The sequence below is a fragment of the Pelodiscus sinensis genome, chromosome 18 (genome assembly GCF_049634645.1).
Source record: "Pelodiscus sinensis isolate JC-2024 chromosome 18, ASM4963464v1, whole genome shotgun sequence".
NCBI lineage: Eukaryota > Metazoa > Chordata > Testudines > Trionychidae > Pelodiscus > Pelodiscus sinensis.
The window spans coordinates 20,410,912-20,438,487 of NC_134728.1; the positions used below are offsets into that span (position 1 = coordinate 20,410,912).

General features: G+C 46.3%; 1 protein-coding gene across 2 annotated transcripts; it reads right to left on the bottom strand.

The window, feature by feature from the left end:
• Positions 1-1,454: 1,454 nt before the first annotated feature.
• Positions 1,455-26,071, bottom strand: LOC102455659 (somatomedin-B and thrombospondin type-1 domain-containing protein-like). Of its 2 annotated transcripts, XM_006132261.4 has the most exons (5): positions 25,585-26,064; positions 12,872-13,066; positions 9,673-9,751; positions 6,177-6,353; positions 1,455-2,609 (listed from the first exon to the last, which is right to left on the bottom strand). In XM_006132261.4, the coding sequence occupies exons 1-5, from the start codon at positions 25,952-25,954 to the stop codon at positions 2,492-2,494; spliced, it is 939 nt and encodes a 312-aa protein (XP_006132323.2). In that variant the 5' UTR covers positions 25,955-26,064; the 3' UTR covers positions 1,455-2,491. The 2 variants fall into 2 exon arrangements, with proteins under 2 accessions (XP_006132323.2, XP_075757343.1); XM_075901228.1 differs by lacking the exon at positions 6,177-6,353 and having other exon boundaries at positions 25,585-26,071.
• Positions 26,072-27,576: the final 1,505 nt, after the last annotated feature.

Sequence of the window (27,576 nt, forward strand, 5' to 3'; positions counted from 1 at the left end):
TTTCACACACACACATTTTTAATATTTGCTTTGTGTGTGTCTCGGGGGCAGTATTTAAATCAGTGCCTGGTGCTGCCCTTTTCTGCAACACATTGACACACTTCCTGTGGTAACATCCCATCTGTTCACAAGACAGAAAGGATCTCTAAGGAAGCCACAAAGGCCAGTTACTCACTGAGGGTATGTCTACACTATACTAGCCACCCTAGTTCGGACTAGGGTGGCTAATGTAGTCATTCGAACTTGCAAATGAAGCCTGGGATTTAAATATCTTGGGCTTCATTTGCATGGTCCCGAGCACCGCCATTTTTAAATGCCCGGTAGTTTGAACTACTTGCCCGTAGCTACACATGGCACAGGCTAGATAGTTTGAACTAAAGCTCTTAATTCGAACTACCGTTACTCCTCATTGCAGGAAGAGTAACGGTAGTTCAAATTAGGAGCTTTAGTTCGAACTACCTAGCCTGTGCCACGTGTAGCCGCGGGCAGGTAGTTCGAACTACTGGGCATTTAAAAATGGCAGCGCCCGGGAACATGCAAATGAAGCCCGGGATATTTAAATCCCGGGATTCATTTGCAAGTTCGAATGACTACATTAGCCACCCTAGTCAGAACTAGGGTGGCTAGTGTAGACATACCCTGATTGTGTCAGACAGCAAAGCATACGCTTTTTTTTTCCTGACTCGCTTCTCTGAGATGAGGTCATTTCACTGGGAGACATTAGTGCACTTGGAGAGTCTGTAATATACAGTTAAAAAGTAGAGGCCTGCTGCAGGGTCTGAATGTATTGTGTCATCAGCGGCGCAAAGAAGGTAACCAGAGTAAATTCTTAAGGCAAAGGAAAAACCACTAATGTGGGGAAGTCTAAATGATGCCTCATGTCAGTTTGAGTGACTCTAAACTGGCCTCTTGGGAGGCAGATCATGAAGACCAGAGTAAGAAAAAAGGTTAGAAGCTTCATATCGACCCAAAGGTAAAGATCAATAGCTTTGTTTTTGCTGCAAGAAACAGGCGTGCATTTTCCCTGAGACAGTTTTCTTGACATCAGTCCCAAGGAGGACAAGGCACTGTAGTGTTTACCTTGATGTAGCTAGTTTAGGTCAGTCCCAGAGGGAGTTACAGGATTGACCAAGTCTGATTAGACAAATGAGGGATTCTATTGAGGGCAATGCTAGAAAGCTGGGCTTTTCTATTTTATTTATTTCACTTTTTATTTTGATTAACTACATTTGAAAACAAAGCACATGTAAGATGTCATACCCTCTTGTGGGAGCCTTTCACTCAAGATATTTGCTTGACACGTTTTTGAAGTTCTAAACGGCCAGGGGATGAGATATCGGAGATATCTGTCCTTGTCCTGTGGCAGGAAAGGGGTCAGCAAGATTGGCTGGACTGAGCTCCGAATGACCAGCAGCTCAAGTGATGGCACTATAAAGACAGCTCATATAAACAAGCACTGTTCAAATGTCTCCAGATTCTCTTTATTCACTACAGGAAAGCTTCAAAACTGATTATAAAGAAAATACTTCAAACAGTTCAATGTGCAAAGAAAACGGAACCGTGACATGAGATGCACCCCAGAGATGTTCTAAGTGCTCCACAGATAGTTAATATAACATGGTGCATCTTCCTTGAAGCCTGAAATCAAAGGACTCCAAGCTCTATGGAAGCCTCAGCTCCCACTGAGTTCAACAGGCCTGACCCTGAAATGGAAACTTTGCCATAAACCTACATAGGACTGAAAGGACTGAGTCAACAAGTCCAGCCCCTTGCTTCTGCAAGCAACCCTGTCATCTAAACCCATTCATAAATACATACCTAAATGTGAACAGAGTGCCCAATAACACCTAAAAGGCACCAAGCACCCTTCAGGATCAGCCCTAAGGACACAAACCTTCTCTCATTGAAGGCAATCAGAGCTTTGCCCCAAATTTCAAGAGGTACAAAATTGGCCCTTATGTGAGACCAAGAACCCCACATTCAATAACAAAACCATGAGGGGGAGGGAGGTGCTAGCCTCCAGACAATAGGTTATTATCAATATGGACAGAAGGCAGTTTGAACAGACTCATTTTGCATGTCTCTGGCTGGCTGCTTAGCTGGGTTTTTAAACAATACACGTATGTTAATTCTTTTTTGAATTCTTGTATTTGGTGGGCTCTCGCTGGCAAGACTCAGGGAAGGAGGGACTTGGAAGAAGAGAAGACAACTGACATGGTCAAGGTCAGCATGGCTGCTCTGAAGCTCAGGACGTTCATCGAAGGAAGCGTGGGGACAGAGACAAAGTGACTTGGTCAGCCAGTCTTCTTCAGAGAGCCCAGAGTGTGGGTGGATATGAAGGGGTTTTAGCTTCAGCTTCGGCAGGTGAAGCAGTCCATGAGGGGCTTTACTGACTGATCAGAAGGTCAGCTGGGGCTGTTACTTTCAAACTTCATGCCAAACCATGATCACATGACTTAGGCTCAGGGGCGCGAAGGCCAATTCCGAAGAGTCAGATGAACAAGAAACTGTGAACAGAAGGACAGGAACAAGTATCCAGCTGGCGAACTCTCCTCCAGGTTCCTCTGCACCAGGGATTCCCCATGGCCTGCCAGTGCAGCAGCTGGTTCCTGGAAGGAACAAGGCAAAAGTGGGAGGAAAGGGATTAGTGCATTAATTCCTTCAAGGACAGCAGCTAAGTGCATCATGTGCCATCATTGACACGGGTTCCAGCAAGGCTGCCGGACAGGAAGCTGGCTGCTCCGGAGAAGCAGCCAATCGCACAGCCATAGTTTGAATTCAGCCAGTAAATCCTGATGCTTCCGTCTCTGACATCAGTTTGCACCCACTGGGCCTGATTCTGATCTCACATGGGTGTAAATTGGATCAACTCTACAGATACCAATGGGGTTACATCAGTGTAAAATAAGATCACAATTTGTCCTCTTGTACTGAAGCATTTGATAAGTTGTAAGCCACAGACAAAAATCACCTCATCAATCCACAGTCGCCAGCCTCTACCAGACCCCTGTGAAGAATGGATTTTTTGGTTCACTGGCAATTGAGTGATGGAGAGATTTTTTTTTTAATTTGTTACTGCTCAAACAAAATGTTTTGTTTCAATTTTGAATATTTTTAGTCTTTAAAAATATTAATTGAACAAAACATTTCAAACAAGAAAAACACAAATGTTTGTGTTTTAAAAATGGCAAAATGAAATGTTTTGATTTGTTTTTTATTTTTAGGTTTCCAATCAAAACAAAGTGGTGAAATCTTCAAGGAATTCATGAAATATTCTGGCATTGCCAAAAATGTTTTGTGCAAAAAAAATTGTCTAGCTCCTTCGGTATCCTGCCCTTTCTTGGACAGAGCTCCCATTGTCCCCGCAGACATTGAACATGTACATGTTGTGCTACATAGAGCCATACAGTACTGGTCTGTTTGTTAAGCAGGAAAGTTAAAACATCACCATCACCTTCTGAACTATTTTCTCCCAGTTTCTGAATGTTCCCAGCAAGTTACTGGATGTGTGTATCCTGAACTGACTAGATAAATGTTCCATTTAAACAAATGTTTTAAAATACTTACCCCTATGTGTAGATCAGGGGTTCTCAAATTTCATTGCACCATAACCCCCTTCTGAGGATAAAAATTACTACATGACCATAGAAGGGGGAACCGAAACCTGAACCTGCCCACGCCCCACTGCCCCAGGTAGGGGGACAAAGCCTGAGTCCCACCACCCCAGGTACAGGGACCAAAGCTACAGCCCCAGGGCTTCAGCCCCAGGCAAGAGGCCTATAACCTGAGCCCCGTTGACCAATGCTAAAGTGTGCATTCAGCTTCAACCCGAGGCCCTGGCAAGTCTAAGCCAGTCCTGGTGACTCCATTAAAATGGAGTCACCAAAGAGTGAGGTCCCAACCCATAGTTGGAGAACTGCTGGTACAGACGTAGCCTTTGCGAGTCCCAACTCACATTATTAGATATACTCGCTTGCTAAAAAGAGCAGCGAAGCCACAGCAGCCTGGGCAGTGGCAGCACAAGGTCGCCATGCCAAGTACACACCCAAAGGGTTCAGACAGGCCGGTACTCAGTACAGCCAACCTGTGCTGCCACTCACCACTGCCTATGATCCCTGGGACTCGCACCCTAGTTCTCTTCTAGGCGCATACCCTTAGTACTGGCACAAAAGGTGCTGGCCAGACAGACGGGAAGCTTGAAATTTAGCCATAGTCAGAAAAGGTACAGTGATGGTAGGGCTGATGGAAGGTGCTAGATTGACACAGAAAAATGTGGTTTTGGGTTGACTGGAACTATTGGGTCAAACTCAGTGAATAGTTTTGTCTGGGGAAAAAAATCCAAAAAATTGAAGTGTTTCATTTCAATACTTTTGAAATGAAACATTTTGACTTTTTTCCTTTTAACTCCGCTTTATTTAGAAATTTAGCAACCTTTCTTAAAAAATTAAAAAGCACCTGAAAACAAAAGAGGTAACACAAACAAGTAATTTTGGGTTGAACTAAATATTGAATTTGACCCAAAACAACTTTTTTGTTTGTTTGGCCATCTATGCAAAAAAATCAATTATTCACTCGACTCTAACATCTCAGGAAAGCTACATTTTTATTTTTAACAGAGACAATCTTTGATGGCAACCAGAAGTACTGAAATGAAACACTTAAGGGTTTTTTTGGATTTCTTCCCCCGACAATCTATTCACTGAGTTTGTCCCAAATGTGCCAATTGTTCTTGTCAACCCAAAACCATATTTTTCTTTGAATAATTTGTTCAAAAAATTTCACTCCATTCTATAAAGCTATCAGTGTAGATCATGCTATTCACCAGACTGCCTGGTAAAGGAGGAAGGGTCTCTTTCCATATCCCTTGGAAGGAAACTGTGGGCTGCAGATATTTTTCATTTCACCTTGTCTGATGTTCCTTTCTGGTCCTAGGGTTTCCACCAAAAAACTACATTATTTCAAGCTTTTACATTTTATTACACTTTTTAGACTCCTCTGGCAGCATCAGTTGGGTTCACTGCTCTTTATCTAAAGATCTTTGCAACCTTCATACTTAACAAGCAGGGGAAGAGGGGGAGGAAAATAATCTAACATGACTTGTTCTCATTAAAAGCCATGGGCAGCCTCTACCTAAAAAGGCTATTACTGGCAGTAGTAGTGGGTGGGTAATATATAGCATGTTTTCAAGACTCATAATCCTTGTTTATGGTTAGTATTTAAAACAAACCTATTCATTTCAATATTAAAGTGAGCTACAAGCAACGCCCCCCCCCCCCCCCCCCGGCCTGCCATTTCTAGTGCTAGACTGCCTTGCAGTTCCCTTGTGGGTTTTTTAAATAAGTTACAAACAACATTAAATTGCACCTGTTAGATAGACATAATTATGAAGAGAACTGAGTGAGAGAAAAGTGGAGGAGCAGTGTGGTGTAATGGTTACAGCAGAAGAGTGGCGCATCAGAACTCATTCCTCCACTGACTGCGTGGCCATGGGTAAAATCCCTTCTCCTCTCCTTTGGCCCATCTGTACAACACAGTTAGTACTTGCAGAAGCAATTTGAGATTCCTCAGTAAAAGGTGCTATAATGCAGAGATACTTTTTGATTTCCAGTTACACTAGCTACCAGTCCTCAGTACCAAAGCTTACATTGCAGGGGATCAGGCAGATATACAATACTCTGAACCACCCAGTTTGGGTCACTTTTGGAAACACAGGACAGGCTTAGATGAGCCATAGGTCCTCCCCATTGTTCTTACAGCAGCGACAGCCAGCAAATGGATTTGATTTTATTTGCTGGCCAGTGGGAGGTCTATTCAACTGGGCCAGATGACAGGAGAGCCTTTAAAAAAAATCATGACTGTGACACTTAAAATTAGGAGGCAGTGCGATTTAGCAGACTGAGTTCTCATCCTGCCTCCACCACTGGCTCACCACGCAACCTTGGCTCAGACTTTTCATCTCAGTCTCGCTCTCCTGTAAAATAATGATTATAATATCACCAATCTAACTTACAGTGTGCAATGAGGATCACTTAACATATGCACAGAGCTCTGAAGACATACAGTGCAAGGTGAGCACAGGGTATTATTAAACTGGGACAAATCTCTCCAAGCAGCTCAAGGAGGAGGAAAAATCCAACATAAAAACACACTAACAAAGCAGGATTCAGGGCTCTTACTTTTTGCTTCCCCTGCCATCCCCAGAGCAGTGCAGGCTTTTGGAATCCAGAGCTGGATGCTGGCACTCCACACAGACTGTGTGCCCTTTGCTGAGATACCGCATCCACTGAGTATAGGAACTGTTTCCCTGCAAACAGCCTTCTGTGATGGCCATGAGCTGGAATTCGACACAATACCTGCAGCAGAAAAAGAAGTGGGTTGTGCCCACAAAAGCTCATGATACCATCTACATGTTTTGATAGTCTCTAAGGTGCTGCGGGACTATTTGTTGTTTTTTAAGTTTTTCCAGTTACAGACTAACTCCGCTACCCCCTGAAGCTGCAGCAGAAATGACAGTCCCAGCTAGATCTACAGCTGCGTTACAAACCTACCAGCGACCTAGAGTCCCAGAGCAGAATGGTTGAACAAAGACCATGTTTAAAATAGGGACGTGCATCATAAAACCATATGCATTTATTCCAGTGAGTTAGGCTGCATTACAACACTCAGCTCTAATCTAAGTGCTTTCGACCCACAGATACCAAAGTGCTTCTCAAAGGAGGGTAAGTATGAATGATGCCCCTTTTTATAAACAGAGGCATTAAGTTCTTGATCAATGATACACAGCAAGTAAATGGCAGCTCTAGACATAGAACTTAAATCTGTTGATTCCCAGGACAGAGCCCTGACCATTGAACCATACTGCCCAGTTTGGATTATTTATGGTAATTCTTCAGTGGAAACCAAGACATCTCATAATATTCTTTCACCGTACATGTTGAATCTCTCTAGTCCAGCAAACTCTGGTCTGGCAACATCTGTGGTCTGGCATGATTTTAGTTAGCCACATGTCCACTTATTATGGGTATGGCCTAGTGTTCCCTCTAAGATTTTCCATCGGTTAGCGGAGTGAGTTTTGTCTTGTGCTCCAATATTGAGGTCGTGTGCACTTCTTTGGATGTGTGTCACTGTGGTACCCACTAGTTACTAACAAATATCTTTTATATATATTTTTAAATGTTATGGAAGAAAGAATACTAACACAAGTGATAATTAACAAGGTGGATGACTTTAAATTAATGGAAAATTTTCAGGCGCCATGTGGTGTCTTTTGATATGCAAAAGAGTATATACAGTCTCTCCTGGAAAAGTGATCCTTTCTTCATCCGATGCAGAAATTGGATGTTTTCTCAGCAGTCTAGGATTATGCCCCATTTGTGAAATATTTTGTTGAAAGTCGCTCCTCAGCACTCCTCGGACTCCTTGATTTTGCTTTCCATTTCTGATTTATGTGAACAAGGGTTTGGTTCTTTTGAGTTACTTTCAGGCTATATCTTGCCATGGACTTTTAAATAGATCTCAGCATTGATTTTAATGGGCAGCTTTGCTTTTAAATGATAGCACAATAGGACCAAACTCTTTCTGTAGATTTTGTGATAAAAGCCAGTGGTCCAATTTATTGCACTGTTGCCGTCAGCCCAGTTCTGTATACTGGAGAGATGCCCATGTGAAGGAAAAAATAAACCTTTGTTCAGTCACTTATGCTGAGCCACACTGAGGCCAGGCCAGGGAAGAGGCCCTGCCACTGTATTTAAGCTAGGACCTTTTAATGTAGCTGGCTACTGTAGAATATAAGAGGACCACTGGATATGGGCTGTTGCTCCTTTGTAATATGAGGTTTGTGCCACATCACCCTGTGCTGTGCATTGTTTCAGAGGGAACCGGCAGGGACAACCTCACCATGCCCCAGCTCTAGCCAGAGAAAGCTGGGGCAGCCACCCACCATATGGGCCATGCAGCCTTCTGCCAGAGTGGGAACCAGGGCCACGGTAAGGCTGTCCCAGTAGGGACAACCTCAATGCACCCAGCTCCAATCAGAGCACAACAGGGGCAGCAGCCCACCAGAACCGACCACCACCAGTCACCTACCAGCAGGAAACGGAGTGGTGAAAGTTGCTGTACGGCTCTGCAAATGAGGAGGATGGGCCTACTTTTTTTGTGCTGTAGCCGTGGTGGCGTTTCAAAGGGGCAGCACCGCCCTATTGACTAATCGAATAGAAAATACAAATATGCATCAACTATTCAATTAGTGAAATACATGCAACTTAACATCCTTAGTGCAAATCAGAGCCTGAAGCAGAACCTCAACACTTGCCAGTAACTGCACTATGTAAATGTGACACTGGAGGGGAACTTGAGGCAGGAGCTTAAGGGGGCCAAACACATTAGCTGAATCTCCCTCCAGCTCTTGGTGCAACCTAATCGATTAGTACAATAACCTGCCTCCTACGCAGCAGGGACACCCAAACTCTACTCTGCTGGTCCCCAGTTACCAGAATCCCCAACGTCAAAGCTAATTTGCATAAAATGCAAGCAGATGCACCAGACTTCATCTTTAATATAAAGGTGCTGCTCACAGAGACTAGAGACTCAGCATGCTGGAGCTGGAATCTCCACAGACCATGCTTTTCCTTTAATGCTGAGGATAATTATGGTTCACACTGTAAATGGCCACCCCATTATAAAACTAAAGATCAATGCTAAACCGTGAACAAGAAACACAAACAAACAGATACATATGGGAAAAAAACCAAGGGGTTCACAAATGCACTTGTCTTTGACAGCAATTAATAGGCATCAAGGGCCTATATGGTTGAGATAATGAGTTCCTATGTCAGCAATTGATTTATTCAGAGAACTATGACTGTGTGCAGCCCCAGTAACAGTGCATACACAAGCACATTTTTCTGAATATTTAGGCCATGGTCTATGCTGGAAGTCTATTCCTGGCACAATTTAAAAAAGCAAAGACAAAGCAAGACTGAGAGCCACCCCGCCAGCAAGTCCACATGATGGGAAAAAAAGGCACTGTACACAGAGAGAAACAGGTCAAAGGAACAGGCTGAAATGACTAATCTTTGCGTATGATATTCTAAATAGCAACTACATTAATAGCTACAACCAGTTTTACAGCTGTGAAGCCCCACTGACCTCCATGGGTTTACTCTCCAAGCAGAGTCAAGACCTCTATGTTGTGAAGCTGGTGTTGCACTGGAATCAGGATTTAAGGGTTTGTGGGCCCTGGACTTATCACTATTTCCAAGCTCACACTTCTGTATCCACACTAAATTATAAACCTGGGTTCACACTTACAGATCCTGTGGGTCTCACAACCATGCTAATGGGTTCGTACTGCATCACACAAACCTTCTGACTTGGGTCTAAGGTTTGACCTGTGGCCACACTGCAAAATGTCATTGTGGAACTCACATTTTGACCCACCCCCGTACCCAGGCCATAGAAGTTGGGTCCTCATTTGTATATGGATCAGAGAGGGCTTGGGCTCAGTCACAGAGCAGACTTAGCAATCAGTGCAGATACAGATTAGACGCCTTCATCCTGTTGAACATTTGCTCTGATAAGAACAGACCCTGGGGGCAATCCTGGACACACTGAAGCCAATGAGAAAAAATGTAGGATGTGTGATTACCCTGTAGCACTCAGCCCCGTACTTACCCCGCTCCTTCGTTTTCCTTGGATGCAGCTCTCTTTTTCCTTGCTTTCCCATAACCTCCTGTGGTTATTAATGCCGGAACTGTGCACAAAAAGAAACAGCACACGTAGCAAGTGACACTACTGCACTAAGGCCATTTGTGCCCGTCAAACAGTAAAGATCAGGGCTTTGATGGTCTTTAACAGCACATAATTTTTACTTTGGCAGAAAATCAAAGACAATTCTGTATTATTAGTGAATATCCAGTATTTGATTGGAGAGAAATTTATATTCATCTCTTTTTACTACCTGAGGGTATGTCTACACTACAAAGTTAATTCGAACTAACAGACGTTAGTTCGAATTAACTTTGATAGGCGCTACACACGCGAACCGCCAGTTCGAACTTAATTCGAACTAGCCGAGCGCTTAATTCGAACAAGGTAAACCTCATTCCACGAGGACTAAGCCTAGTTCGAATTAACTAGTTCGAATTAAGGGCTGTGTAGCCACTTAATTCGAACTAGTGGGAGGCTAGCCCTCCCCAGCTTTCCCTGGTGGCCACTCTGGGCACCACCAGGGAAACTCTTCTGCCCCCCTCCCGGCCCCGGAGCCCTTAAAGGGGCACAGGCTGGCTACGATGCCCGTGCCAGGTGCAAGCCTGCCAGCACCCAGCCAGCAGACCCTGCACCTGGCACGGCTCGAGCCAGCCACCCGCTGCCACCCAGCCCTCCGCCTCTTCCCGGGATCAGGCTGGTGGCTCCCGGGAGCCTGCCCAGGTCCGCAACAGGCGGGCGCCCGCCTGGTCTAGTGCGGAGATCGTGAACCTCATCCACGACCTCCGCACTAGGCACAGGAAAGTGGCCGTCTAGGGCAGGAGAGCTGCCAGCCTGGCCACCCAGGAGCAGGTTTGCATGAAAATCAAGGTGGTCCAGTGAGACCCACCGACCCTGAGCCCTGAGCTTAGAATGTCCGTACTGGGTCAGACCAAAGGTCCATCTAGCCCAGTAGCCTGTCTGCCGACAGCAGCCAACACTAGGTACCCTGGAGGGGATGGACCGAAAACAATGACCAAGCCATTTGTCTCATGCCATCCATCTCCAGCCTTCCACAAAAAGAGGCCAGGGACACCATTTCTACCCCCTGGCTAATAGCACTCCATGGACCCAACCTCCATGACTTTATCTCACTTCTCTTTAAACTCTGTTCTAGTTCTAGCCTTCACAGCCTCCTGCAGCAAGGAGTTCCACAGGTTGACTATTTGCTTTGTGAAGAACAACTTTCTGTTGTTAGTTTGAAGCCTGCTACCCATTCATTTCATTTGGTGTCCTCTAGTCCTTCTATTATGGGAACTAATGAAGAACTTTGCTTTATGCACCCTCTCCACACCACTCATGCTTTTATAGACCTCTATCATATCCCCCCTCTGTCTCCTCTTTTCTAAGCTGAAAAGTCCCAGTCTCTTTAGCCTCTCTTCATATAGGACCTGTTCCAAACCCCTGATCATTTTAGTTGCCCTCCCCTCTCCCACCCTCTCTCTTCCCCTCTCCCACCTCCTTTTCCCAGTCTCCCCGAGTTTTGTTCAATAAAGAGAGTTTCTGGTTTTGAACACACATGTCCTTTATTTTGTACATTAGGAAGGGGGGCTAGGGAGGGGTAAGTGGAAGGAGGTGAGGGAGGATGGGGTACAAGCCCCCAATGGGGAGGACTGGGGTGGCTCTGCGGGCTGCTCGGGGTGGAAGCTCTTCTGCAGCCCCCCGATTGACCCGCCCCCCGGATGGCAGCCTGCGGCAAGTGCAGCCAGGCTGATGGCCGAGTGCTGTGATGGGCCAAGTGTGGGCACTCAGGGCACTCCAAGCCAGGACTGCTTGCAAGCGGGGAACCCCTGAGAACTGTCTGTCCGGGGTGGGGGTAGGGTCCCTTTAAGCACAGCCCTCGGCTAGCCTGAGACAGCAGCTCCACGCTTTAAGTCCTAACTTGATGCCCTGTCAGCACTGCTTCCAGCCATCCTTAACCTCGGTTCAGGGTCCACTCAATGTGGACATGCTAGTTCGAATTAGCAAAATGCTAATTAGAACTAGTTTTTAGGTCTAGATGCACTAGTTCAAATTAGCTTAGTTCGAATTAACTAATTCGAATTAAGTTAGTTCGAATTAGTGCTGTAGTGTAGACATACCCTGAGAAAGGATGGTTGCTTATTTTTTTTTTTTATTTAAAATATTTTTACCCCACCTCTCTATTTAAAATATTTGAGGCGGCTTACAAATTTGTATTTATTTATTTTTTAATTTGATTAAAGCAGTGGCAACCAAAGGAGAACAAAATCCTGGTTAATTTAATACCAACTATCAGCAGGTTTGAGAAAGCTGATTTAAAATAACCCTGAATTCATAAATCCAAGTGAGTAAAAAAGTCAAGGCCAGATTCTGGTCCCAGAGACGCCAACAAAAAAATCTGAAGCATCAGTGGAGCTACTGGAATGTCGATGTATTTGAGATGAAACCAGGTTTCACTCCAGAAACTAACATGCAGTGTCCAAACCAAAAGAGAAACTGGATTGGAGTCTGGTGTTACCTTTCCTCTGATGGGTGCCATTCCTACATGACATTTGTAGCTGATTTATAAATATACTGCTCCATACCTAAGGCAAATATTCCCTCCTGCTTGCAAGAATTTTTCCCAATCAATTTCACAGGAATTACTCCAGATTTATATCCATAAATTAGCTCAGAATCAAATCCCTAGGCTACGTCTACACTGGCATGATTTTGTGCAAGAACTCTATTGCAGAAGAGTTCTTGTGCAAAAACTCTTCCAGAAGAGAGCGTCTACACTGGCCTGTACCTTTGCACAAGAGATGTGCTTTTGTGCAAGAGCATCCATGCCAGTGTAGATGCTCTCTTGCACAAGAAAGCTCTGATGACCATTTTAGCCATAGGGCTTTCTTGTGCAAGAAATTCATGTTGCCTGTCTACACTGGCCTCAGTAGGAATAAGAGATCCTCCGGAAAAGGGCTTTATTCCGGAGGATCGCGCCAGTCTAGACGCTTTTTTTCCGGCTTTTCTCCAAGCCGGAAAAAAAGCGGCGGACATGTTTATTTAAATCCGCGGGGGATATTTAAATCCCCCGTGGATTTTCCTATCCTGACTTACCTCTTTTGCATAGCTTTTCCGTGATTAGGGGCCAGTGTAGACGTAGCCGTTGTGTTTTCAATGTACTTACTAAGGGACTGTTTGCACTCAGCTCCTTGCTGGTTCCAGTACTCCACGCATCCAGCCTTCTCCTCCAGAGGAGGACACGTCTCGCCTCCATTTCTAGGCTCCAGCACGACATATCTCCTCCGAACTCGGTACGTTGCCTGACAAGGCTCTGCACAGCTGCTCCAGTTGCTCCACTCAGATACAGCACAGGGCACCTCTGGGAGTAGGGTGAGAAACAACCATGTAGGCTGCAGAAATCATGCACGCTGCACTTCCTGGGATCTCTGGCTCGGTTCAGCATAGCAGCCTCTCCCCAACTAAAGTAGTAGGATGCTGAGTTTGTAGCCAACCAAGACCACCTGCCATATTCAGTTGCACGGGCCACTTCCCAATGGTGGAAGGCCCCATGCACTAATTATGGGGAAGTACTTGACCCTGGAGGAAGTTTCAGCAACTCAGGCTGGTCTGTGTTAGGAAGTTTTGCACCCATGTTGCCATGCTGCAGCAAATCTCCATGGAAGCACTGCTGTAAAAAGAAGCCTACGCTTAGTCCAATTTGAAATCAGAGAATGTTCCATTAGTGTAAGACCCTTTTATATTCTCTGGTGCAGCACAACTGACCTGGGAGGGTTGTAATGGTGTAACTACAGCCATGCAAACATCCCTAATGTAGACAAGCCAACAGAACCTTAATTCAGACATCATATGGTGCTTGATAAACAGCAGTAGAATCTCTCCCACTATCTAGCAATGTTTTGAGTGGCTTGTTTCCCTTCTCACACCAATAAGCCACTTTCTCATCCTAATACCATGCTCAGCCCTGAGACACGCACACACTCTGGCTGTGTTGAAGCTGAAGTCATGGACCATGTGTATTTGCTATGTGTTGTGTGCCCTGGGGGTAAACAGAACAAAAACATTTTTCACTAATATTTGATCTTTTTAAAAAAATAGATTATAGAGTTTAAAGCCAGCAGGGAACCATTAGATATCTAGTCCAATCTTCTCTTTATCACAGAGCATTAAATTTCATCCACTTACCCCTGCAGTAAGCCTAATTATTTGGGTCTGGCTAAAGCATTTATTTCAGAAAGTCATTCAGGCATCATTTGAAAACATCAAGAATCCAATGCTTCCCTGTGTAATTTTGTTCCAATTGTTAGCCATCCTCTTGGTAAAAAATTGTGTTAAATATCTCATTTGTATTTGTCTGGTATCAACTGGAAAAGGACAAATATAGTGCCCATCTATAAAAATGGAAATAAGGACAACCCAGGAAACTACAGACCAGCCAGTTTAACTTCTGTGCCAGGGAAGATAATGGAGCAAGTAACTAAGGAATTCATCTGCAAACATCTTGAAGATAATAAGGTGATAGTTAACAGCCAGCGTGGATTTGTAAAGACCAAATCATGTCAAACCAATCTGATAGCTTTCTTTGATAGGATAACAAGTCTTGTGGATAAGGGAGAAGTGGTAGACGTGGTATACCTAGACTTTAGTAAGGCATTTGATACGGTCTCACATGATATTCTTATCAATAAACTGGGCAAATACAACTTAGATGGGGCTGCTATAAGGTGGGTGCATGAATGGCTGGATAACCGCTCTCAGAGAGTAGATATTAATGGTTCACAATCATGCCAGAAGGGCATAACAAGTGGGGCTCCGCAGGAGTCTGTTTTGGGACCTGTTCTGTTCAACATCTTCACAACGATTTTGATGATGGCATAGAGAGTACGATTATTAGTTTGCAGATGATACCAAGCTGCGAGGAGTTGCAAGTGCTTTGGAGGATAGAGTCAAAATTATCTGGACAAAGTAAAGAAATGGTCTGAGGCAAATAGGATGAAGTTTAATAAGAACAAATGCAAAGTACTCCACTTAGGAGGGAACAATCAGTTTCACATATACAGAATAGGAAGTGATTGTCTAGGCAGGAGTCCTACTGAAAGGGATTTAGGGGTCATAGTGTACCAAATGAGAGTCAATAGTGTGACACTGTTGCAAAAAAGCAAACATGATTCTGGGATGTATTAACAGGAGTGTTGTGACCAAGAAAAGTCATTCTTCCGCTCTACTCTGTCCTGATTAGGGAAGTTAAATGTCAAGTAACTGACTAATCAAATAGTCAATGCATTTTGCTTCGACTATTCGATTAGTCAATAGGGCGCCTCCACCTTTGAAGTGTAGCAACAGCCCTAGCTGTTGAAGTCTGACCCCTGGCTCCACATGGCACTGCTGCTTTGAAGTGACCTCTCTTCTTCCCCGCCTTGCTGCCTCTTCCTGATAGAGGCAGCAAGGGGGGGAGCAACTAGTCGACTAGCCTGTCTACTATCCAATAAGCAAATGCTTATCAGATAGCTGATTAATCGTTCACATCCCTAGTACTGATTAGGCCTCAATTAGAGTATTGTGTCCAGTTCTGGGCACCACATTTTAAGAAAGATGTGGAGAAACTGGAGAAGGTCCAGAGAAGAGCAACAAAAATGATTAAAGGTCTAGAAAACATGACCTATGAGGAAAGACTGGAATAACTGGGTTTGTTTCGTTTAGAAAAGAGAAGACTGAGAGGAGACATGATAGCGGTTTTCAAGTATTTAAAAAGGGTGTTCCAAGGAGGAGGGAGAAAAATTCTTCTCCTTGGCCTCTGAGGATAGGACAAGAATCAATTAGCTTAATTTGCAGCAAAGGAGGTTTAGGTTGGATATCAGGAAAAACTTCCAAACTGTCAGGGTGGTTAAACACTGGAATAAATTGCCTAGGGAGGTTGTGGATTATCCATCACTGGAGATATTTAAGAGCAGGTTGGATAGACGGTGCTTGGTCTTGCCATGAGAACGGGGGACTGGACTTGACCTCTCAAAGTCCCTTCCAGTTCTAGTATTCTATGATTCTTTGACTTGCAGCCAATAGTTCCTGTTCTGCCTTTCTTCTTTTAGAAAAAGCAGCATTTCTGGGTTTATTCAGTGAATGTTTACATTTTCCATTGTCTCTGTTACTGCTAATTTGAGAAAAATGTAGGCAGAAGAACCAAGGGTTCCATCTTCCCCAGGGTCTCTCATCCACCTGGTGGCAGTTACCCATCCCGTAAGCTGCTATATAGTGAAAATTCATCATTTGTAGAGTAATTTGAGATCCTCAGAGGCAGGACACTAAGGCACCGGTTTTCAAACTTGGGTCGCAGGCCCGTCGGGGTAAGCCATGGCAGGCCGCAACACTTTGTTTATTCAAGCATCCATAGTCACATCACTTTGTGGAAATGGCACCCACAACCAACGGGAGCTGTGAGGCTTCAAGACTAAAGACACTTGAATAAACAAGGCGTTGCAGCAGGGCTGGCCTTACCATGAGGCGAACGCCTCAGGTGCCAGACTGTGTGGGGAGGAGGGCGCTACTAGGACCCAGAGTGTAGAAATGTGTGTCTGCTGCTGGTGCATATGTATTATCTCTGCTCTAGATGCAAGAGATGGTGGAGTGCTGTGCTGGAGGAAGGAGGGCACAAGAGACATAACAGGCAAGGAGGAGAAAAGGTGGCATGGGGGGGTCATTTGAGCTCCCCGCCTCAGATGCCAAAATGTTGTGGACTGGCCTTGCATGCAGGCCCACTAGCAGCCTACCCAGGCAGGCCTGCAACCCAAGTTTAAAAACTGATGCACTAAGGGGGACAGCCCTGGAGTGGGACTTAGGAATCCTGGGTTCTAGTCCCAGCTCTGCCACAAGCTAGCTGTTGTGTCCTTGGCAAAGCCATCGCCCCGCTCTGTGCCTCAGTTTCCCCATCTGTAAAATGGGACAAATGATACTGTCTTAAGTGCTTTGACATCAACAGATGAAAAGCAATATATAAGAGCTATTTATTATTTTTACATGCTAATATTATTTCCCTCTTATTTCTGTTTCTACCATACATCTGTATGTAGACACTAGGGCTGTGTCTACACTACAAAGAAAAATCGGAAAAAGACACACAATTTGCAAACTGCAATTTGCGTATCTTTTTTTGCTTTTCTTTCGGAAGAGGCTTTTCCAAAATTTGGCACAGCTACACAGCGCCAAATTTGGGAAAAACCTCCTCTTTCAGCAGATCACGTCTTCCTCATACCACGAGGTTTTCAGGGATGGCGAAAGAATATGTCCGCTTTTCTGAAAAAAAAATTTCGGAAAAGCAGACATGTTCCTTGGATGCGGCATAGCTTTTCCGGAATACCTCTGGTATCCCAGAAAAGAGCTGCAGTGTAGACATAGCCTAGATGAACAGACCATTTAATTTTATTTACTGTTCTTTCTTCTTATGTACTGTACTTTGAAACAAGAAAGAAAGGTTTTAAAAGTATCACATCTGATGCGTTGTTTTTTTGAGAGAGTTTTCTGACCTGCTGATGGATGTTTCTACTAATGCTGCCTCAACCCCTTTCTCTTGGCAGCTTTTCTACAGATCAATAGTTCTCACCCATACAAAAGTTCTCCTTATATCATCTCTAAATTTACACTTTCGCTTCAGGCCAATTGCTTCTTAGACTGTGCCTCCCCCATCTCTTTTATATTATACCCACTGCCTTTGGCTTTCACATCCCTCTTGCCTTTCACTGGGATATAGGAGAGACTGCAGACAAATGTTTCATTTTGGTGAATAAAATAAAACAAACACCAGTGCATCTGAACTTCCCACATTCAGGTTTCAAAGGACTTTGCAAATGTGAATGAACTAAGCTTAAGGATAGGGGAAATACATCACCTCCATGTTACTGATGGGGAAACGGAAGTCACAGAGAAAGGACAATCCGCCCTTCAAGAACATGTCTCAAGTCCAGTTCCCACACTCTGCTCACTAAATCACTCCCCTCTGCCTTTTTTCTTTTTTTTGCTTGCCTGATTCTATTTTTTTTCAACATCACCATAGTTTGAAATCATCAGCAAGTTCCTCACTGCTACTCCATTTTTAATCACCACTTCCCTTCCAATCTTGACATCTCTGCTGAGGTTGCCACTTGTCCTCAGGGCTCTTTTGAAATGTATTGTGATTTTATTCCTCAAAGAAGGCGCCACTGTAGATCACTAGACCAGAGCAGACAAGACATCATCACAAGAATCTCTCATCAGTTCCAGCCCTGGCCCCCACCTCCATGGACAGGACTCTATCAAAATTATGTTCAGAAATTTAAACTTCCAATATAATAACGATGACATGATCAAATGTGAACTCCTGAGTAATAATCAGAGCTCTGCCTTGAAGCTGAGACCCAATCTTGAGAAGTGTCAATGGTCTCATCTCTTATTCAAATCCATGAAGAGTTTGGGGTGTTCAACACTTCACAACTCTAAGCTCTTGGCACATATCCTTGAACAAGTCACAATGCCTCAGTTTCTTCTCCAGTAAAACTCAGATAATCTTTAATTATTGAATTAACTTTATTTGAAAAATGCTGTTTTTGTTGTCTTTAGAATGTTACAGGGGATGTTCCCATTTCCCTAGCAAAAACTTAAAAAATACTGAGGCACCACCTGTAATATAAACATATCTGAACCCTTCACTGTGAAACCCTACTTCAATACAGGTTGTACCTCCCTTAACTAGCATTCTCCTGGACCACAGAGCCCAGGAATAGGAAAGTGGGGCCGCAGGGCAGGAGTGGCGGGGAGGCGTGGAGACTCACCCGGGTGCCAGGGTGCAGGGCATGGAGGAGTGGGTGGCGCAGAAGGGACCTCTGGCCCCTGCGGTCAGACGGTAGCAGGGGCCCAGCAATGGCAGCTGCAGAACTCTGGCCCCAGCAGCAGCGCTTGGGTGCAGGATGGCAGCACAGGCTGTGGAGCTCCAGCCCTCGCCGAAGCCAGGGAGCTCTATCCCTAGCTATGGAGCTCCAACCCCAGCGGCAGCCATGGCTGGGCAGGCAACAGTGGGCCTAGGCTGGAGTCCTAGCCAGGGGGAGCAGGATGGCACGGGCCATGTTGGGAGAGACCTCCCCTGATCCAGCATACCCCTCATTAGGGACCACTCAGGTCCCGAGGCTGCTGGACAAGGGAGGTCCAACCTGTATCAGTAATTAGCATTAATGAGCGAAATAAATGAGATGCTGCTCTGAAGATGCAGCAATGCACAGCAATCAATCCTAAATGTTCACTGGCTTGTATAACAGCCAACATTAATCCTCAAATTAATTCTCTTCACAATCACCCGCTCTTTGAGCCAAGTTTGGCTTCAGATATTAATACCACACTTTAAATATTTCATTTTAATACTACTTGGATAAAGTAAGTCTGTAGGGGGGGGGGGGGGGGGAGAATCTGTTGGAAACAGTCTACTGATATGATTCAATACCAAATATATCTGAATTCCTTGCATCCAATAGAAATGAACCATAAGAAATAACTTTGTGCAAAGATATCAGTATACAGAAAACAACCATGTAATTTTGGACATAAGTTTGTGGCTAGTGCATTGTTATACCTACAATATGCCACTAGATGGTACTGCTTCAGAATACAGTACTATTATGATGAATAAACAATCAACAGGTAATATTCATAACAAGTGGTTTGTTCAAACATTCGCAACGTTTGCAAAAGTGACCTTCAAAGGGAGAAAATTGTATTTGCCTTTTTTATTTTATGTATTATGCTTGAGAAAGTTTCTCCTCTCCCTCGCCCCTCCCTAGTTTTATACACATAAGACATTCAGCTGTTATCATTCCTCATTTTTGAGAGGAAGACTCTAAAGTCAACTGGGAAACTTGGAGTGTTATGTAACAAGTGTTATTATTTGGATTACAGTAATGTCTGAAGGCTCCAATCATGTTCAAAAACCCATTATGTTAGAGGCTACAGAAACATTTCAGAAAAGACAAACCCCTACCCCAAAGAATTCACAACTTAATGGAAACAAAGGGCAAGGGAGGACAGGTAACAGTAATGGAATCGCATGGGTTACATAGATCAAGTATTCCAAAGCCAAATCATTGGATCAGCTGCTCAATCAAACCAACATTGGGAGTGACACCTGAGAGGGAACAGGATTCACAGTCAATTATGGGATTTTGGGGACCACATCCTGAAAGAAACCTTTCCCAATACCCTTTTTGTGAGATTGTGGGTTGTTTGAAGTCCACAAACTCATCATTGGAAGCAAGTACACCAGACCCTGCCAGAACAACAAATGCAAAACCTGAAGATATATTATCTCCACTGCTACAATAATCAACACCCCCCACAACATGCCTTTCAAGATCCTTAAGTCCTACACATGCCTATCACAACACAAGGTGTATCTTACTCAGTACACTAAATATCCTAATAACAACTATGTGGGTAAAGGAACTATGTTCTATGCTCTCAAACGAGCTCAGGGAGAAAAATAACAAGACACAAAAATGCCATGTCATCTGTGAGTAGACATGATCACTCCATGTGTGATCTCTCAGTGCTCAGGAAACCTGTGCAGCACCTTCAAAATATAAGCCAAGCAGCTTAAATTCAAAATTTGGTTAGATACTAAGAATTATGCTCTTAGGACAGGTCTACAGTACAGCCGAAAGTCTGTCGCAATTCCAGCTATGTAAATAATACAGCTGGAGTCGACATACCTTAAGCCAAGTGTCGGCGCTTTCCCCACAGCTGGAGATCGACAGGAGAAATGCTCCTGTTGACTTCCCTAATGCCTCGCAAATGCAAGGAAAACCACAATCGATGGGGGCACCCTCAGCGTTCAATGTAGTGGGTCTTAACTAGACTGGCTAAATTGAAGCCAGAAGATTGACCGCCGCAGTGTCGATTTCTGCGGCAATGAAAGGCCATACTGTGTCAGACCAAAGGTCCATCTAGTCCAGTATCCTGTCTGCCAACAGTGGCCAATGCCAAATGCCCCAGACGGAGGGCACACAACTGGTAATCCTCACGTGGTTCCTCCCCTGTCACCTCACTCTCAGAAATTGCTCCTTTACCTAGAGTGCAAGTGCTTAGGGACAGGGAATGTCATTCTATTATGTGTCTGGGAAATGGCTAGTCCAATGGCACAGCATTTCCCTGCAATGATTTCCCTGCAGACAGCACTGGTGATAGAGAATGACAACTCCGAGAGGCAGTTCCTAAAACCTAGCAGCCCTATGTTGAGTCCCCTCAAGCCAACAATACTCATAGAATCATAGAATACTAGGACTGGGAGGAACCTCGAGAGGTCATCGAGTCCAGTCCCCTGCCCTCATGGCAGGACCAAATACTGTCTAGACCATCCCTGATAGACATTTATCTAACCTACTCTTAAATATCTCCACAGATGGAGATTCCACAACCTCCCTGGGCAATTTATTCCAGTGTTTGACCACCCTGACAGTTAGGAACTTTTTCCTAATGTCCAACCTAAACCTCACTTGCTGCAGATTAAGCCCCTTGCTTCTTGTTCTATCCTCAGAGGCCAAGATGAACAAGTTTTCTCTTTTAGATATCTGAAAACTGCTATCATGTCCCCCCTCAATCTTCTCTTTTCTAAACTAAACAAATCCAATTCCTTCAGTCTTCCCTCATAGGTCATGTTCTCTAGACCTTTAATCATTCTCGTTGCTCTTCTCTGGACCCTCTCCAATTTCTCCACATCTTTCTTGAAATGCGATGCCCAGAACTGGACACAATACTCCACCTGAGGCCTAACCAACGCAGAGTAGAGCAGAAGAATGACTCTCGTGTCTTGCTCACAACACACCTGTTAATGCATCCCAGAATCATGTTTGCTTTTTTTGCAACAGCATCACACTGCTGACTCATATTCAACTTGTGGTCCACTATAACCCCTAGATCCCTTTCTGCCATACTCCTTCCCAGACAGTCGCTTCTCATTCTGTATGTATGAAACTGATTGTTCCTTCCTAAGTGGAGCACTTTGCATTTGTCTTTATTAAACTTCATCCTGTTTATGTCAGACCATTTCTCCAATTTGTCCAGGTCATTTTGAATTATGACCCTATCCTCCAGATGAGTCACAACCCCTCCCAGCTTGGTATCATCTGCAAACTTAATAAGCGTACTTTCTATACCAATATCTAAATCGTTGATGAAGATATTAAACAGAGCCGGTCCCAGAACAGACCCGTGGAACCCCACTTGTTATGCCTTTCCAGCAGGATTGTGAACCGTTAATAACTACTCTCTGAGTACGGTTATCCAGCCAGTTATGCACCCACCTTATAGTAGCCCCATCTAAGTTGTATTTACCTAGTTTATTGATAAGAATATCATGCGAGACCGTATCAAACGCCTTACTAAAGACTAGGTATACCACATCCACCACTTCTCCCTTATCCACAAGACTCGTTATCCTATTAAAGAAAGCTATCAGATTGGTTTGACATGATTTGTTCTTTACAAATCCATGCTGGCTGTTCCCTATTACATTGCCACTTTCCAAGTGTTTACAGATGATTTCCTTAATTACTTGCTCCATTATCTTCCCTAGCACAGAAGTTTAACTGGTCTGTAGTTTCCTGGGTTATTCTTATTTCCCTTTTTATAGATGGGCACTATATTTGCCCTTTTCCAGTTCTCTGGAATCTCTCCTGTCTCCCATGCTTTTCCAGCTAGAGGCTCAGATACCTCCTCTATTAGCTCCTTGAGGGCTGTGGGTGGTGGAGTCTCATCTCCCCTCCTGCACTGAACAGCTCAGAAGGAATGACCTTCCAAGCACACTTTCTGACTCTCTAGAGTCGGGGTGGGGAAAAGGTTGGGGGCCACTGACCACAGAAAAAAATCAGCTGGGGGCCACACCCAAGTGAGAAGCAAAAAGAAAAAAAAGTGGCCTCCGACTGAGGAGAAAGACACTCCCCAAATTCCATTTGCACACCAGGCCCTAGAGGGGACCAGGCTAGTAGTTTTTGTGTGCTCCAGCTCCATGGAAGAGATGGTGAGGACGGGGGGGGCTGGAGTACCAGCGCAGGCTTCCAATGTTAGGGGGGAGTCCCAACCCCCAGGGGCCAGATCCAAGCAAGCCAGGGCCGGGCCTTAGGTTCCCCACTTCTGCTCTGGAGTAACTACTTCTTGCAGAAAAGAAAAGGGAAAAAATACCCACCCTGACTGCAGCTTTCTTCCAAGATATTTGCTCATACACACCTCACCCTTCCCACAGGCATCGAGGATCATGAGCTGCCATGCATGCTAAACATACACACCACTAGGACTATATGTGCCCCCTTCGGCTATACAGATGCTGCTGGGCTGCATGTCCATGGTGCAACTGCAGCAGCTACCAGTGTCGGTGCTACTCTAGGGCATAGTTCCTGGGAATTATGACGTGTCTACACTTCAAATACTCCCCGCATGTGAAACTGTTCAATCCCCAGTGGACCTGTTCCCACCTCACTGAAAACCATCATGACTTCTAGCACCAACAGCATGGGCCCTCTTCACTGGCAGCCTCAGCCCAGAGGAGCCAAGTCAAAAGGTGACAGCTCTTCCCTCATCGCTGGTTTTAAACCCTCCAGGTCAGGGCTGAAACAATGAGGATGTAGTCTGCATTGTTGGAATCCATGGGGGCACCGGAGTTTTCCGTCTCCAGAACTGCCAACCCAGCCCCATTCCCCAGCATTAAATTCCGTTTAAAACGGGTTAAACAAAGTCACTTCCCACAGGGAACTTTCCCTCCTATAGTAGCACTCCCAAAAGATCAAGGAAATGTCTGCATGAGGCAAAACTTTGCTAGAGCAGAGCCAAACAGAGGAGAAAATATAGAAAACATGACGAGGCCATCTAAGAATGTTATCTGAGGGCATGAGGCTATGAGGAAATTGTGGGAAACAGGAAGGTGATTGCGACAATCTCTGGAAAAAGTTACCTCCCTGATTAAAGATTTGCACTTTGCTCTAAAGTGTTTTACTGCCTGTTCCACTCCCCTCCAGTTCTGCACTGTACATCAACATGAAACACACAGCTGCCCATGGGCTCGTGGTCCAGACGGCTCAAATCCCAGCACGAACCCAGACCAGACATGTACAGTTTGAAAGTCAGTGCCATCTCATCTATCCCTGCGCTTTGGGGGAGCCCCGCTGTGCCCCCCCCCCAACCATCCTATGAACAGGACAGTCCCGCATACTGAGTTTAGCCCACAGGGCTCAGGATGGTCTGGGGAATTACCTCAGGGACCTGGCATGGGACAGCAGCAGAGGTTGGGCCACACGGCACTCACCATGGCAGCAGGAGCAATGTGGCTTGGGGGAGCAAAGCAGAGCAGGCTGAGACCAGGGGGCTCTGCTTACCACCACCACCGCAAAGTGGAGTGGGCCAGTTAGGAGAAGGGCAGCAGAGGAGAGCGGGCTACTGAGTCGCACCACTTCCCATGGCTCCCATACCACCTCAGTGAGTGAGGGGGGGCAAACCCTGCTGCTGCTCCCCAGCACCAGCCCCCTGGCAATCACCAGGGCCACATCTCTTTGGGGGAGAGGGCACTAGAGAAGGTGTGCAATGTAGGCAGAAGGAAGCAGAGCAGGGGTGGGAAAAGGTGGAGCAGGGGTGGGGTAAAGTGAGGACAAGCAAAGATGGAGTGTGGGGGAAGGGATGGAGTGGGTGCAGAGTGGGTGTAAAGCAAGGGGTGGGGTTTAGTGGAAGGGGTGGGGAGAGAGCAAGGGAAGGGGTAGGGGGATTGCCCTGTGCCCCACACCTCCCTAGGGATGGCCCTGTTGACAGTGTTCTGATTTCTGGGGAGCCCCAGTGATTTACTCAAGCAGAGGTTCTAGTTCTACAGTTAGCAATTCATTCATGAGAGGAAAGCTGCTTTTGTGATTTAAGCACAGGATTGGGATTCAGGAGACCTGGGTTCTTTTCCCATTTCTATTACAGACTTCCTGTGAGACCTTGATAGCAAGCCATTTAATCCAGTGTGCCTCAGTTTCCCTCTCTGTAAAATGGAGTTATTACTTCCTTATTTCACAGATATTTCTGGGGCTGAATTGATATCTGCAGTGGTGCCCAGATACTATGGCATTCAAATAATAAACCACATCTGAATAGCCTCCTGATATGTGCTGAAGGTCAAATGAGCCTAATCCGAGGACAACAAACTTACCTCAAACTTACCTGTTTTACCTACTCATTACAAACAATGCCTGTAACTGGAGGAGATGTGAGACCACCAGTCTGTGGACTGTGTACATTTGTGACCGTCTATTTTGGTTTTTCTCCTACAGTTAGTTCCCTCTGTTCTTGGTGTGCGAGGTCATACCCAGGAACCAGGTGAAATGCTTTGGAACATAGACACTCATGGGGGTCACACACCTGCCACTCAACCCACAAGGGGACTGGACTGAGGGCAGGTGTGGGTTTTCCAACTGCTGTGAAGCCATTTTTTTAATGGACTTCATTTCTTCTCCAGTTGTGTATGTCCCTTCAACTCCCTTTGGCGTTCCTGAACAGCAGAAAGGGAGGAGGGGCCGTGCAAGGGAAACTGCCAGGAGTTTACACCAGGCTAGGAAACGCATTGTGCTCTGGCTGCCACTGAACACCCCGGGCCACTTTGCATCTTTCAGATGGGACCAGCAGCACAAGTCCCAAATTGGTGAAACATTAAGCCAAGCCCTAAGGAGGCCCCTGGCTACTCTACATGCCCCCCCCCCTCTTCTCCCGCACGTGGGTGCTCACAGCCTCGCCTAGGGGGTGGCACCTCCCCACGGCACCCACGGGTGCTGGACTGCTTCCAAGTGACTGATGGGTGCTGACTGCTCAGCACCGCGGAGCCTGTCCGGATCAGGCCGGGCGCTCACCCACCTGGGCAGGCCTGCGGGTAGTCGTGGCAGCAGTCCATGGTGCGGGCACACGCCTGGTCGCAGTAGCAGGCGCCGTGCGATCGGTCCGGTCTCCAGCCGGTGCTGACACAAGCCAGGTCCCGGCCCCGGCAGCAGCGCCCCAACTCGGCGCAGCCGGTCTCCGCCCCGGGCGCCCGCAGCAGCAGCAGCAGCAGCGCGGCCGCCACCCAGCCGGGACCCCGAGCCATGGCCGCTGCCGCCGGGGCACCGCGTGGGGAGCGGCGGCCAGGTGCTGCCGCGGCGGAGCCGGGTGAGCGCTGGCGGGAGGCGGGGCCAGCAGCTGCTCCACTCGGCCGCCTCGCCCCGGGCAGAGCTGCGGGGAGGGGCCGCATCCCACCGCCCCCAGGCCGGGCGGGACCCGAGAGCCCCCCGCTCCGCGCCCGCCCCCTGGCCACGTGCGCCCCCTGCTGCTGCTGCCTTCCACCCAGAGCCCGGGGCAGGACTCGTGTCGTCCGCGCACCCCCCATCGGTTCCCCTGCCTCGTTCAGCAGCGCCCAGCCCAGCAAGGAGCAGCCGGAACGGCCTCTGACGAGCCGGTGCCACCCCACTGCAGGGTCAGCCAGCAGCGCTAGGGAAGGGTTTGTATTAGGACAACTCGCAGCACCGAGCAGCGCTTCAGAGCAGAGACTGGACCGTGTGAGCAAGGCCTGGGTCGGCGGGGACCCGGGCTCTGGCAAGGAACCCCACCGCTCTGGCAGTACAGCTAGGTAACGCGCCTGACCCTGTGCTAATCCCTAGTAAGGCAACACAGCTCTTCAGCGGACAGTGAGGCGGTTACCTCATGTCGGGGGGCTGGGTTCTATACCTGGCAGGGAAGTATCTTAACTCCTTAGTTAACCTCCACAACACAACTTGGGTCCCACCTGTCCGCCTATGGCATCCTAAGGAGTACATCCTCCAGTGCACTAATTGCCACCATCACTATAATATGTGGGTAAAACAGGGCAGGTAAATGCAAAAACGATTCAAAATATCCTCTGTGGATGAACACTTTTCACAAACCGATCATTCTAGCGCTGACCTCTCAGAGTTTAAATTCATGACATGGCTGTACTCTTAAAAACCATGGTCTTAAGGAAGACACTGGATGTAGGGTTGGTTACACCAATCGGCATCTCCTAACCCCCTTTTCAGAGGGGTAAACAAGAAGCAGGCAGCGTTATGGAGGTTGTGAAATCTCCATGGCTGGTGATAGTTAAGAGCAAGTTAGTCAGACATCTATTAGGGATAAGTTAGATGGTGCTGGGGGACTGGACTTGACCACTCAAGGTCCCTTCCAGTTCTAATAGTCTCTGATTTGTATCATAGAATACCCCCTGGCCAAACACAGACCCAAAAGACAGCCCCTGCCTCTCGCTCAGGATCTCAGTGTTTCAGACCATTGCTATATACAGTATTAAAGACTTACCTGGCGTTGCCCAGGTCTGGCCCAGGGCGATGGGGGCCGTGTTGCCCACTTTGTGGCTTCTCCCTGGGGTCAGCCAGGGGGAGGGGCATGCAGGCCATTTGCCAGCTTTTCCCACAGAGGGGGCGTGTGGCCCACCCACCGGCTTTTCCCCAGAGCTAGCCTGGAGGGACTGTGCAGCCAGTGCACCCTGCAGACAGCAGCGGCCGCCTGGCCCAGTGAGTGGCTGCACTCCAGGACAGGCTGGAGCCATGCTGCCAGCCAGTGGCTGCTCACTGGGGCTGTGGTTATTCTGAGTATAACTGTTCCTACTATCACATCTCTCCCTCCCTTTCCATCTGATGTAAAACAATCGCATTCCACACACATCCCATTGCCCTGGCACAACCAAACCCTTACTTTGTTTTAAGTTATGAGAGGAAGCTACATACTAAAATATGGTTGTCCTAACTCTTACTGCTTAGGAGTTCTTGAACAAATGGACTCACGGGTGGAGGGACACACAGATGCACAAACTCTCTAAAAATATAGAAGATTTTTATTAATAAA